Source organism: Dermochelys coriacea, chromosome 9 (assembly GCF_009764565.3).
Source record: "Dermochelys coriacea isolate rDerCor1 chromosome 9, rDerCor1.pri.v4, whole genome shotgun sequence".
Classification (NCBI taxonomy): Eukaryota; Metazoa; Chordata; order Testudines; family Dermochelyidae; genus Dermochelys; species Dermochelys coriacea.
The window spans coordinates 86,079,542-86,093,136 of NC_050076.1; the positions used below are offsets into that span (position 1 = coordinate 86,079,542).

Here is a 13,595-nt window from a genome sequence, read left to right on the forward strand (position 1 = left end):
TGATAGCCAGCAGAAAGTGTCAGGCTGGAAGTTCACTGCTCTCACAACAACATTAGATGGCAGCAGATAGCTGTAAACTGATAAATAGTAAAAAGAAAAGGAGTACTTGTGGCACCTTAGAGACTAACAAATTTATTTGAGCATAAGCTTTCATGAGCTACAGCTCACTTCATCGGACGCATTCAGTGGAAAATACAGTGGGGAGATTTATGTACATAGAGAAGATTAAACAATGGGTGTTACCATACACACTGTAACGAGAGTGATCACTTAGCAGCGAGCCAGAACAATGCCACAGATATGGTAGAGGTGGAGAAGACTTACTATACTGAGCCATTCCCATTGCAGGACACAGTCCTGATGGAGGACAAACCCATACAAAATACTCCAGAAATCAATCACTAAAAGGGAGCCTCCAAGAGACATACTTAGGCAATGCCTCAAAGCAAAACAAATATGGGATTACATGGGTTAAAGTATATATGATAAGGCTACAAAATCTCCAGTGAGACCAATTCCAGTGAGATCAAAATACAAGAGGGAAACATCAGCAACTTGGAAATATCTTGAGTCCCAAGGTGGGAGTACAGCAGAGTTTAGTTTAGCTTCTTATGTACTATGTAGAATATATGCTAATAAAACATCTTGTTTTCCATTCTCTAGTGCACTAATTAGAAGTCTGTAACATTCCCAATTTTATGACTCATTGAGACATTAACATAAATTAATGTTAATCCTGTGCAGTATCTGGAGTTCTTCAGGATGTACGTCCCTGTTGTGCTCCACTTCAGATGTGCATGCATCCCATGAACCTTCAATCAGTGATTTTCGTTAGCAGCGCCCATTCAGCCTACACATGTGCCCTACACTTCCTTCTCCACCACAAAGTCCCACAGAGGAAACCCCGAAGCAGAGAGGAAGGAGGGCTGGTAGTGGAGCACCCATTAAGGGGACACATCGTAAAGAACTCATTGCACACGGTGAGTAACCTCTCCTTCTTGAGCAGCACCACAGAGGTAGAAAGATCTTGTGGAATGGAGGCTGTATATTGGTAGATTGATAACAGGAAATGATACATTCAGAAATCCACCTAGAGAGTTTCCGGATGGAGATTGTATACCTTTTATATCTGTCAGCAATTGACACGAATGGTGTGGGTGATTTCCTAATTCAGGTAGAAGGCTAATGCCCTCCTGACAGTGTGTGTGTGTAAACCTGCATCCCCCCGGTCTGCTGTGGTTTGCGGGTGGAAATAAACTACCAGCTAACAAACTAGACAATGCAAGTTTGGCCAACTGAAGCGGACACGCTGAATTCTTTGTCTCAAGCCCAGGCAGTTGACAAGGAACTGATGGTGGTTTGCCCACGCAGCCCTATATAGCCTTGATACGGGACACGAGGACACGTAAGGTGCATGTTTGGGCTGAATGGGTACTGCTACCGAAAAATCTCTGATCGAAGGCATATGAGCACCAGAAGAAGAGCACCCATAGGGACGCTACTCGAAGAAGAACTAAAGTACCTTGTTAGGAGGAGCTATCCCTGATTCACCAATACCTTGCACTAGATTTTCTCCAAAGCTTCACAGTTAAACAACGTGCTTTACACGGACTGATTCATATTCACCTGGGGAGCTAGTGCTACAAGAGAGACCTTCCCTGCTCATTAAGAACAGCAGTTCTACCCAGGTACTCCATGCTTGGAGGCATCCAAGACGATGATATTCATGGGCAGAAGTTTACATTGTTTTGTATTCTTCAAGTTTTCAAATTAAAAAAAAAAACACAAAAAACTCGGGCAATTAAGTGCATTTTAACCACAAACCTTGGTCAAAAAGGCAAGAAAACATAATCAAGTGTCTTTGAAGTCACAAGGTGGCAAAGATGTCTGTTAGGAAGAGAACATGTTTGGATGATGCATACTTGTAAGCTCTTTGGGGCATTAAATGTCTTTTGGTTCTGTGTTTGTACAGCACCTAGCACAATGAGGTGCTGGGCCATACCAAGGGCTTCTTGAGGCACTACCTCAAAACAAATAATAAACAGCAATAATAATACTGGTGTGCTAATGGCAAGTAAAACAAAGTGTTGTCTTAGAAGAACTGGAGACATAATGAAATAGGTTGTGCTTAATTAGTTAACTACAACCTATCAGATATCAGTAGGGTAATATGTCTCAGACTGATTTCAGGCCTACCTCCTTTCCGCAACAGATAGATGGGCACAACATAGAGCATCACATGCTGGATGTAATAAATTTCCACCTCGAAGGGAAGCTGAGGAAACAAGGAAACATTAATAAGCATTTTTCATGATTAACAAACCGTCTTTTGTGAGCACAAACTATGTTGCAAACTATCCATACACAGCATAGGGATCATTTCTCTTCTGGCTCCACCAAAATACAGATACTTGCAGGCTAGAAGGCAAAAGCAATTATAACAAGAGTAACATCACCGCTTAGCAGGTTAGGTAAGGAAGGGAAGAATACCTTTTCCTAGTGAAATCATGGAGAAAGTTAGGAAGACAATGCAATTATCTTTGTTGGAAGTCTCTGTAATAAATAATCCACCTTTATTTACTTCGCATCTCATCAACCTGGGACAGTGGTTCAACACTAACTCGAAGAGTGTTACAGAGTGGTGTTCAAAAATCAACCATCCCTACCTGAGCTAAATCATTATGTGGTATTTCTGATCAAATTCTAACTGAATTGTCAGCCATCACATCCTAAAGCCACACTGCAATTCCTTGCAATTACATTGTTTTGCCACTTATCTGTGTTAATGAAGGGGTGGCAAATGTATTAACCCTTGGCACTGGCAGTCTAGATTTTCCAATAGCAAATACAAAAACAAAACAGAGTAATAATACTTGCAGTCAGGCAACCTTGACAAGGACAGTCGGGGAGAAAGACATAAGAGGAACTAGCTGAGCCAGTTTTCTGCTCTTCCTCAGTAAATTGCTTCTGTCCAATTACCAGCAGAGTAAGGTACAAAACCTCAATGCTATTCAAGGAGAAGGAAGTAAAACTCACTGCGAGGAATGACAAAGAACAGAAAAAAAAAGCCCTACCACCAAATTGCAAGTCTGTCCAAAAAAAGTGAAGGAAAGGCCCACTTTATAGACAAGATATTTTAGAATACATAGAAAAAATAAAACTGTGCCCTCCTAGAGAGCCACTAGACTTGTAAACTTGAAACCACCCGATTTGGGTAAAATATAGCAACTATACATTAATGCGCAATTGTGCCAGCCTGCTCTTAAAAATCAACAAAATTCACAGGGAAAAGCACAAGTCTGAATCTTAACGTTGCTTGAGAGACATGGAAAGGAAATTCCCAGCACTTCAAATTCAAAATTTGTGGGAGGAAGACAGAAGAGTTGGATTCAAATACTAGGATCCATAACAGCCTCCATAGTTACGAGTTCTGGTTCACTTCCAAGGTCAGATATACCCATTTTTCTGCTCTAGTTCAGGTGTGAAAATTGGACAATATTTATCATCATTTTAGGATGAAATCTCACAACAGTTCAGCAAAATGTATACCATCCAACCCAAACCCAGTCATTGGCCTTGGTTCAATCTCAGACCCAAATCATAACCTGATGCTAATCCAGATCCAAACCCCGTTGTTGTGGGCCCATCGGTATTAGTAATCAGAGTTACTGGTAGAAAGGGGAAGCCTTCCCTGAAACACAGCTTGCCCTGACATGGCATTGTGCAGCATAACAATTTCTAAATCATGCAGTGCCAATGCATTAAACATAGAGTTATGGATTCACTAAAGAGGGATAAGTGAAGAGAGAGGCTGGCCTGAGAATGAAACTGTTTAAAATAAGAGTTCATAGCAGCAGGGAGACAGGATGGGAATCTACTGGCAAAATCTTATTTGCACAAAATATTTTCTTTTAATCATACTCCAGTATAAGAATCTCCTTAAATAGGCAACTCTGCTAGCCCTGATTCACAATGGCTGACTATGCTCAGCACTACCAGTGTCCTAACTGCAAACTCCAAGATGTTCATCCAACTGTTAGGGAAGTGAATTATAAACATGCCATACAAATTATTTTTTTAAAACAGATTAATATTTTTATTACAGAATATTTGAACAAACAATAGAGCAATATTCTGCAAAGGCAAAGCATTGCAAGAACCCTTGGAAGTTTTCTGAATCCTAACCCTTTCTTCTCTCTTCTGGGTTATTTCCTGAAAGACACTGCTGTAAGGGGAGCAAATCAGAGATCAAGCAGCTTGAAAGGAGCTTAAAATGGCTTTAGCCAATAGAAAAGGATTTGTAGCTCTGCCACTTGGACAGCCTGAGAATCAGAAATAATAGCTCCAGATATAAACATGCAACATTTGCTCCTGCCGAGAACCCTTCTCCATCCATTGTCTGTGGTTTCAGAAGGACTTTTGCACTAGTTAAGTCAACGTGAGGGTCAGTTATACAAACTCCACATTCAGGACACACTTGAGAACAGAGGACAGTTTGTTTTGTTGCAACAGTGTTGACAGTTTTTACTGTGTTAAACAAAATGACATTTTCATGCCATGAAAGATTGTTTGTTCTAAGGTCTGACTAATTATGCAAGAGCATTTCCTGGTGTGGAGTAGACAACACTGACTTCCTTTCTACACAGTAAGGCATTTAAATGCCAAAAAACAGAATCGCGCTGAACAAAGAGAAAGAACAAAACAAACATGAGAGGAATTGTAAAGCTGTACAGAACAACTGACTCACCCCACTTCTAGGATTTAGCATGTGTTTGCTTTTGGGTGTGTTGCTTGCTCCATGAAACACTTAGGCATTTGTATGTGCACCAAGAACTAAGATGGTGACACACTTACTAGTGCCTAGCAAGTGCAGAGAGCACAGAATCATAGAATCATAGAATATCAGGGTTGGAAGGGACCCCAGAAGGTCATCTAGTCCAACCCCCAATGGGTTTAGAATGGGTTACCTGCCAATCCAGGATTTAAGGAATTCTGCAGGTAACCTCTATTCACAACAGAATATTTAGAATATTTACCGTGCCCATTTTATAACTCAAAGGAAAGGCAGCACTGCTGAGGTGTCCTGCCCACAAACTGAGAGGGGTGATGAACACTCTTTGCTTGAGTTACTTTGGCTCTGAAATGTGAACATGAACATAAAGCATGGTAAGCAACTGCAAGCCAAAGGTCCAAGGTCCCTACACCCAGACCTAACAAGCTGAAAGGGGGCCACCGCTAAGGGTGCCAGGCCCCTGTGGGTTTCTCTTCTCACTGGGGGAAGCAAAGCCAGACCTCCTGAGGATGGTGTTAACTTCAAGGAGCAAAGATGTCCCTGGCAATGGGCAAAGGAGAGGCCCAGGCCACTGTCCCTGGTCACATATCCATCCACATATCCCCTGGGAGCTTCACACTCTCTGGTGACTGAGGCAGGCTGGACATTATGTTCTGGCTGCCTGTCCCAAACTCCCGTCTCCTTGCAGGTTACCACCAGCATCGCTCTCCCTGTCTCCCAGGGGCAATATTAAGAAAGGGATAGCTAGCCTCCATGTCAGGAAATCTTTCCCGACAGTAAAGTCTTCAGAGCAGGCTCCTGAGAAAGCAGCAGAAACCCAACTGCCTGGGAAAGTTAAAACTAAGCTGGCCAAAACATTAGACAGAATACTGTAGGGAGCAATCCTGCATTGACAGGGAGATGAACTCAATGACCGAGTAGTTCCTCTGCATCTAACGTCTATTCTCCGGTGTGCTCCTGCACTATGACTTGGCGTTTACCTCTTTTGTCACCCTTTTAGCACTGATGCATCACAGTTAATGCCATTTCTGAAAATATTGGGTTGGGTTGTTTTTTGGTTGTTTTTTTTTTTTTTTTTTTTTGCAGTGTAGCCCTGAGACCTGAAAACTAAAATTTATTTGATGAGTGCATTTGGATAGGACAGAACATGAGACTTTTTAACTTCTGAATGTACAAGTGGTTCTCCTAGGATTACTGTGTGAGAGGTACACACGATGGCAGAGGAGGTGAACAGAGTTCCCAAATGCTGATTGTTGCACAATGTACTATAGCAGCTCAGAGACACAGAACAACTTGTTGTAAAAAGGCCCGAGTCACCAGGAGACAGGACTCACTAGTCATGGAAAAACCAACATACTTGAAATGGCAATGGGAAGAGACTCTCCAAACTTGATTCCTTTTCTTAGAACACTCAAACAAGCAAAGATCCAAGACAGGTATAGATGGATGAACTGTCGCCTTCTTCTACTAGTAGATATTTCATCCCTCTATAACCATCTATCCCAGGTCCCCATAATTGTTAAAATGAAAGCAAACCACAGTCCACACATTACTCAAATAACCAATAAAACTTCTCTCCTTTTAAAGATTACTGGCTTTGTTGCTTGTGGTTTCAATATTAAAACATATGGATATTGTGGAGTTCAGAAATGTCTTGGGAAATATACTGTCTACCCATAGAATTTTTAACATGGATATAAAATTATGTATTGTTTGTTTTATAACAAATTGCAACACACATACACACACACACACCCTGCATCAAACTAACCCATGATCAAAATGTGCTGATGTGGAGCTTTGGAAAATTTACTTTCACCTACTCAAGTGTTAAACTTTACTAGAAAATGTGCTTTAGAACAGATTTGGCATTTTGTTTTTTCAGCAAAGAGCATAACTGATAATGCCACATCTGCGGCTTGTCCCTAACACCAGCCCAGCATGGTGCAGATTCAGTGTAGCCCTCCCCAGGACACATGCTAAGGGGTATTCTGGGTAGCTTCCAGAAATAGAGAGCACATTACGAGAAGTCTTGCAGCTCTCATCCCCCAAGAGGGTAGGCTATGGACAACTAGTGAATTTTCTACTTCATCTGAATACATGGCAGCCTTGTTATTGCTCATGAGTCCGTGGAAAGGAGAAGTGCGTGATACATGGAATATTGAAGGATGATCTCTCATCTATGCTCATCTTAGATTCCCATCAGATTTACACAGTGGTATAGCAAAAAGAGGAGTTACTGGCATGGAGGACAGTCTTCTATACACACAAGTTCTTGTAGCCCTTAAGCAGGCTGGCTATAACCCTAATGAAGTAATTTGATTAAGTCTTTCTATTAACTACGTTAGGCTTTGGAACCAGCCCTTACTGCAGGAACCTTGGACATCTGAGCACCTATCTATTGGTCTAGTAAAGGCTATGAATGGCTTTTTCTATAGTGAAGAAACAGTTGTCAAATATTCAGGACAACAGCCTTATAAGATTGTTTGCAGTGTAAACATAAACAAACAAAACCACATGCAGCAAGTCTCAGAGCACAGGTCTACAGACTCAGGCTTGTGCTATGGGGCTAAAAATAGCAATATAGATGTTCCCATGCAAGCTGGTGATTGGGCTCCGAGACTTGCCCCCCCCCTTGCTGGGTATTAGAGCCCAAGCTCCAGCTTGAGTAAGAACATCTACACTGCTATTTTTAGCCCTGTGGCACAAGCCTGAGTCTGCAGACCTGGCCTCGGAGACTTGCTGCCACAAGGTTTTGGAGGGTTGGGGTTTTTTTTTTTTTTGTTTTGTTTTTGTTTGGGGTTTTTTTTTTTTTGCAGTGTAGCCCTGAGACCTGAAAACTAAATTATTTGATGAGTGCATTTGGATAGTAGCAAGTATGCTATAAATACAGCTTAACTCAGTCCTGCCAGGAGTTGGAATTCTCCAAGAAGCCAAAGAAGATGAGTTGCCAAGAAACTGACATTAATACCAGTTATTTCCACAGGATCTGCACAATTCTCTGGCTTGGGCACCAGGCAGGCAACCTAGCATGGATCAGCAAGGGTATTTCCCATATTTTAATGCTGGGGGGGGAGGGAGGAGGAGAGACAAAAACTGTTAAAATATTGCTAGCATTAAAGTCTGTAGACAGCAGGACCCTTTAAAATAAAGAGCATCAAGGGTGTAGAATGGTGCCAGCTGCACAAGGACATTTGTATTGGATTCTGAAGCACATTCATTTAAACATTTCTTTACAGCAATTCCTTTCCTGGTATTTTACAGCCAGACTGTTTTATTCAAATTTCCTGCCAAGCTCCTAGATATTCTGAATTAACTGACGTAAATGCTGATTAATCTGGATGACAATCTCAGTTTCATCCAGGCATCTCCACCAACAGTTGCCCTCAGGGCTAGTCTGCTGCACAAACTATCTTATTTTGGTAGAGAGAAGTACAGCATCAACGTTTTAAATTAGGACTTATTCAGCCATTTCATCCAACTCACACTTTCTGTTAGCAAGAGCCACAGTGCTGGAGACCAAGAGGCTGCACCTGCTACCAAAGCGAAGTGCTAGTATGCATGAGCACAGACTAAAGAGCAAAAAAATGAACATGTATTTGTGAAGGTACTGTAGAAAAGAAAAATCTGGGGGAATTTAGGTAACAGAAGAATGGGGGCTGCCCCCGTGACACTGGATAACCAAAACAGTATTTTTGCTAGTGAACAAAACCCAGAAAAGTCAAGATAGATCATATCCCCAGAATTCAGATTCTGCCCGAATTTTGGAAACATCTAAGGGGATTTGGTCTTAGCCCATCACTACCAGAAAAGTGAAATTGACCAACAAGGTCAAGCTAGTTTTGCTGTCCAACCAGCAATGCTAGGCACTGTTGATCTCAACAGTGTCAACTGTAGGGGGTTTTTTTTAATCTCTATTATTATTTTAAATATTTGACCTGCACCAGTGATTGGTGTTACCTGAGAAACAACAAAAATGCAACAGCACTTAACCATGTACTTAACTTTGCCTATGAGAGTCATTTCACATGGGAAAAAGTTAAGCATGTTCTTAAATGTTTATAGGGACAGAGCCCAAGATGGTAAACACAGTAAACTGTCCTTCAATCTGCAAAATAAAGTGTTTTTTTTCCCTTCGAGGCATCACTAAAAAAACCTCTACAATACAATGATGTTCTGAACAAATCCTTTAGTATACAAAGGTAGTTCATATCTCACCAACTAAAAGGTCAGCTAAATAGAAAATCTAGGACACTCATATGGCAAATATGATCGTGGTCCCTGGAAAGCTGCACAGTAAATACTGATCCAAGTTTGACTGTTACATATTTAAAAGGCACACATCTCTGGATCCAAACAGTACAATAGCTTCTGGGAGTGCCATAACTGCCCCATCCATCGCAGCAGGCTCAGCAAAGACAGTGAACCCACCACCTCCAGACTTGTCCAATTTTTAATTTCATCCACAACATTTTCAGGACACGAGCTGACAAAACATAAAGCTTTAAACCCAGCAGAGAGATTTTCTCTACTCTTCTTAATGCAATACGAAGGGTCACACAAAACCAATTACTGCCCAAGCACTTTCAGTCCTTGTGACAGCTACACTGAAGTCTACTCGCTGTGGCTGCAATACAGCAAGCTGATGTGTGGGTGAACCCCGCAAACATCTGGCACCCTACTAACAGAGTTCCACACATCTGTAACTGTGGAGTGGCTTACACAATCACAGGCTAACCTGTGTCCTTTTTTTCATATCATAGAACAGTGGTTCTCAACCAGGGTACGCATACATCTTTCAAGGGGTACATCAATTCATCTAGTAATTTGTCTAGTTATACAACAGGCTAATAAAAAGCATCAGTGAAGTCAGTACAAACTGAAATGTCATACCAACGACTTGTTTATATACTATACACTGAAATACAATAGCTATATTCCAATTGATTTATTTTATAATTATATGTAAAAATGAGAACGTAAGCAATTTTTCAGTAATAGTGTGCTGTTACACTTTTGTATTTTTATGTCTGATTTTGTAAGCAAGTAGTTTTTAAGTGAGGTGCAACTTGGGGACACAAGACAAATCAGACTCCCTAAAGGGGTACAGTAATCTGGTAAGGTTCAAAACCGCTGTCATAGAACACAAATGTCTTGGGCGCTCATATTTCTTCTCCCACACTGCTGAGACCACTCATTGGTACATGAAAGTCTGAATTTCCTTCATTTCCTTCCTTCTCTCCCCATCACATAGATCTTTTAATTCACCTTACTTTCTTAGAGACTGTTTAAAATAAGCAAGGAATGTTAGTATCTTAGAGAATAGCTCATAGCTTAAATAAGAACAAAAATATCCCCCAATTCCCGAAAAAGAAAACAAGTGCTTTGATGAATATTCACTTTGAAGAAAAACTCAACTGTTTCGTCTCTGTCCAACAAATATTTTTATGAATTATGAGACTGACTTCCAGCTCCACATGCTCAGTAAATAGCGTTACAAATTCTCACGGAAATATTTAGCTAGTAAAGAAACAACATAAATTAATATATCTTTTAGCAAGGCTAGTAAGTGTTGGCAATTATATATTATGTGGAGAGGTTATCTGCCAAGGTAGGTAAAAGTTTGTTTGTTTTTTTTAAATTCACCTGCGGAAACAGACCTGATAGTTAAAGTTGTACTTTTTCAAATCACCATCCTAGGTACCCATTGCAGTCAGAGAAATTTTTAATGAACAGAGTCACTGAAAAGTTAGCATTTACCAAGTGAGAAAGCTTTCAATTGGAACTTCAATGAACATCTCAACTCTTTACCATTTCCACTAGCAATAGCCAGACAAATCAGCACAGTTATGAAATTACTAGGATTTTATTTTAAGAAAGAGTTCTGACAGAAATACCACAAAGCATGTACTGACACTGATCCAGAGATCCATAAAAATTTGCTTTTCAGAACAATGTTTGTTCATTTGCTGGTTTAGGATTAGACTACAATATACCTTTCATAGGAATACTTGCAATGCCTTTGAATATTTTTGGTGGAGCTTAAATGTGATTCATCAATATTTTTGGTGTAGCTTAAATTGGGATCCAAACAGAGTATTGTGGGCATAAAGGGAAGCCCAGAAGGTACTTTAAACAGGTAACATTTGGAACAAGAGCACACTGGCTCATTTAGTAACTTTTCCTTTGTGCAAAAAAATTTTTTTGTCCAATATCAGAGGTGCTGTGTCTTTCTCACCCTTTGGAGGATGCATTGAGCAGATTTTTTTTGGGGGGGGGCAGAGGGGGGAGAGAAACGTTTATAGACTGATATATTCCTTTAAAAAGGGGGTGGGGAGACACTCTCTCACACATTAGTAAAAAGTTTTTTCAAGGATGATCTTTTTCTTCTGAGAAAAATGTTAAATTTAAGAAGGAGGGGAGAGTTTACCTTAAATTTGATGGCACAGCTCTCTAATACCCAGCCCCCAGCCTTTAATGGAATAGCCATCCTTAGTTCAGTCACCCAACAGCCAATTCTCTGCAATACAAACTAAACTAGCTAATCTCACACAGCACATCAGTGGCAAAAACTACAACAAAACATGACTCCAGATTCCCAGTCTCCTGCTCTTCTGTATCATGCTGCATACATTACGTCCATAGCTATAACACAAGAATTAGGGGTCAACAAATGAAATTAATAGTTTAAAAACAAACAAATGGAAGTATTTTTTCACACAACACACAGTCAACCTGTGGAACTGCTTGCCAGAGGATGTTGTGAAGGCCAAGACTATAACAGGATTCAAAAAAGAACTAGTTAAGATCATGGAGGATAGGTCCATCAATGGCTATTCTGTTTGCCAGAAGCTGGAAATGGGCGATGGAATGGATCACGTGACGATTACCTGTTGTCCATTCCCTCTGGCACTGGCCACTGTCGAAGACAGGATATTGGGCTAGATGGACCTTTGGTCTGACCCAGCATGGCCGTTCTTATACGTTCCCAAATTATTTACATTTCTTTTCCCACCTCCAGCGCAATATTGCCAATTCTTAATAGAAAATTCACCAGTCAAGCCATTCAAGCAGTAGCCTGAATACATAAAACATTACAGGATATTGTCATCTTGAATCCTGCCAACCGCTGCTAACTCCTTGGCACACACTCACCAGTCTCTAGAATAATATTTATCTTTCACCCCACGTTTTACCACTTGCTGTTGTCAGTACCCTGGAGTGCACACAGCACTGTACACCTGTCATTTTCTGCTGCATCCCTTTTTTCTTCATCTCTGAATTCAGCAATGGTTTGTTGATGCATGCCTGGCTGCGCAGGCTGCTGAAATAGCTGATAAATTAGCAGGCTGTTCAAAAGAGGACTTCAGCTCAGCATTAAACATCTGTTGCCTACGAGATGTCTGATACATTTCACAGCTGTATATCCTTAATTATTTATATTATCATAGTGCCTAGGAGCCCCACTCATGGACCCCAATGTACTGGGTGCTATATAAACAGAGCATACAATCTAAGTATAAGACTAGATATAGACAGACAGATAGGGAGTACAAGGAAACAATATTAGTCAATATGATAAACAGTGTTCTCGGCACCCGTGGCCTAACTCAAGTTTTTTCTATAAGCATCATGGGAAAGAAGAGTTTTAAGGAGAAGGAAGTGGCTTTGCAGATATTTAGGTGGAGTTCCTCACAAGTATGAAGGGCAGCATGGGAGAAAGCACTGCTTGTTTGAAAATTTAACAAATGGTCAATGGAAGCTGGCACCAGGGACTGATTAGAGGCTAAAGTCAACATTTCAGCAGTGACTGAAAGATATAGGTAGGGTGGGAATAGGCTTTTAAGGCTCTTAAATGTGAGGACAAATAGTTTATGTTTGATGCAATAGAGGAGGAACAGCAGAGGGAGTCAAAGGGGGGAGGTGCCATGGTCAAAGCTACTGGCTAGCAAAATGATATTTTCAGCTACATTCACTAAAAAGACAAGAGTGAGGTACCACTACATTAGTCAAGGCCAGAGAGAAGGACATTACGGAAATTGAAACATGATGAGACCTTGGATGAGAGATTTAATTGTGTGAATGGATAGGAAAGGCCTTGCCTTAGAGATGTTATGCAGAAGGAATCTGTAAGCTTTAAACATAGCCTGGATGTGAGGACCCAAGAGGTCCATGTCAAAGATGATGCTCATGTAATGGGCCTGAGTAGCAGGCAGGATGGGGTGTTGTCCAGAGTGATCAAGAAAGGAGGTGGGGGAAAAGGACTTGAGTAGTAAGATTAAGGGTTCTGTTTTAGCCATGTTAAACTTGAGCTGACAGCTAGACATCCGTGAAGAGATGTCAGAGAAACAGGCAGATATTTTAGCTTGGGTAGACAGAGACAAGTCTGGAGTAGAGAGTTAAAGCTCTGAGTAATCAGCACAGAGCAGAACAAATAGCTGAATTTGTATTTGTGGGTGAGACTACCCAGCGATAACCTGTAGAGGACGTGGACCAAGGAGAAAGCCACATGGAACCCACACAAAGCTGGACAGGTGATAAGGAGGATCCTCTAGTGCAGGGATGGGCAAACTTTTTGGCCCAAGGGTCACATGGATATTGTATGGCAGGCCATGAACGCTCACAAAATTGGGGGTTGGAGTGTGGGAGGGGGTGAGGGCTCCAGCTGGGGGTGGGAGCTCTGGGATGGGGATGAGGGGTTGGGTGTGCAATAGGGTGCTCTGGGCTGGGACTGAGGGGTTCGAGGGCAGGAGGGGGAAGAGGACTGGGGCAGGGGGTTGGGGCATGGGAGGGGGTCAGGAGG

At 41.3% G+C, this 13,595-nt stretch overlaps 1 protein-coding gene across 1 annotated transcript in view; it reads right to left on the reverse strand.

The window, feature by feature from the left end:
• Positions 1-13,595, reverse strand: part of TMEM164 (transmembrane protein 164) — a 102,756-nt gene that overhangs the window by 10,144 nt on the left and 79,017 nt on the right. Inside the window, exon 5 of the mRNA XM_038415192.2 lies at positions 2,197-2,275. Coding sequence (XP_038271120.1) covers positions 2,197-2,275 — 79 coding nt within the window. The remainder of the gene's footprint in view (positions 1-2,196; positions 2,276-13,595) is intronic.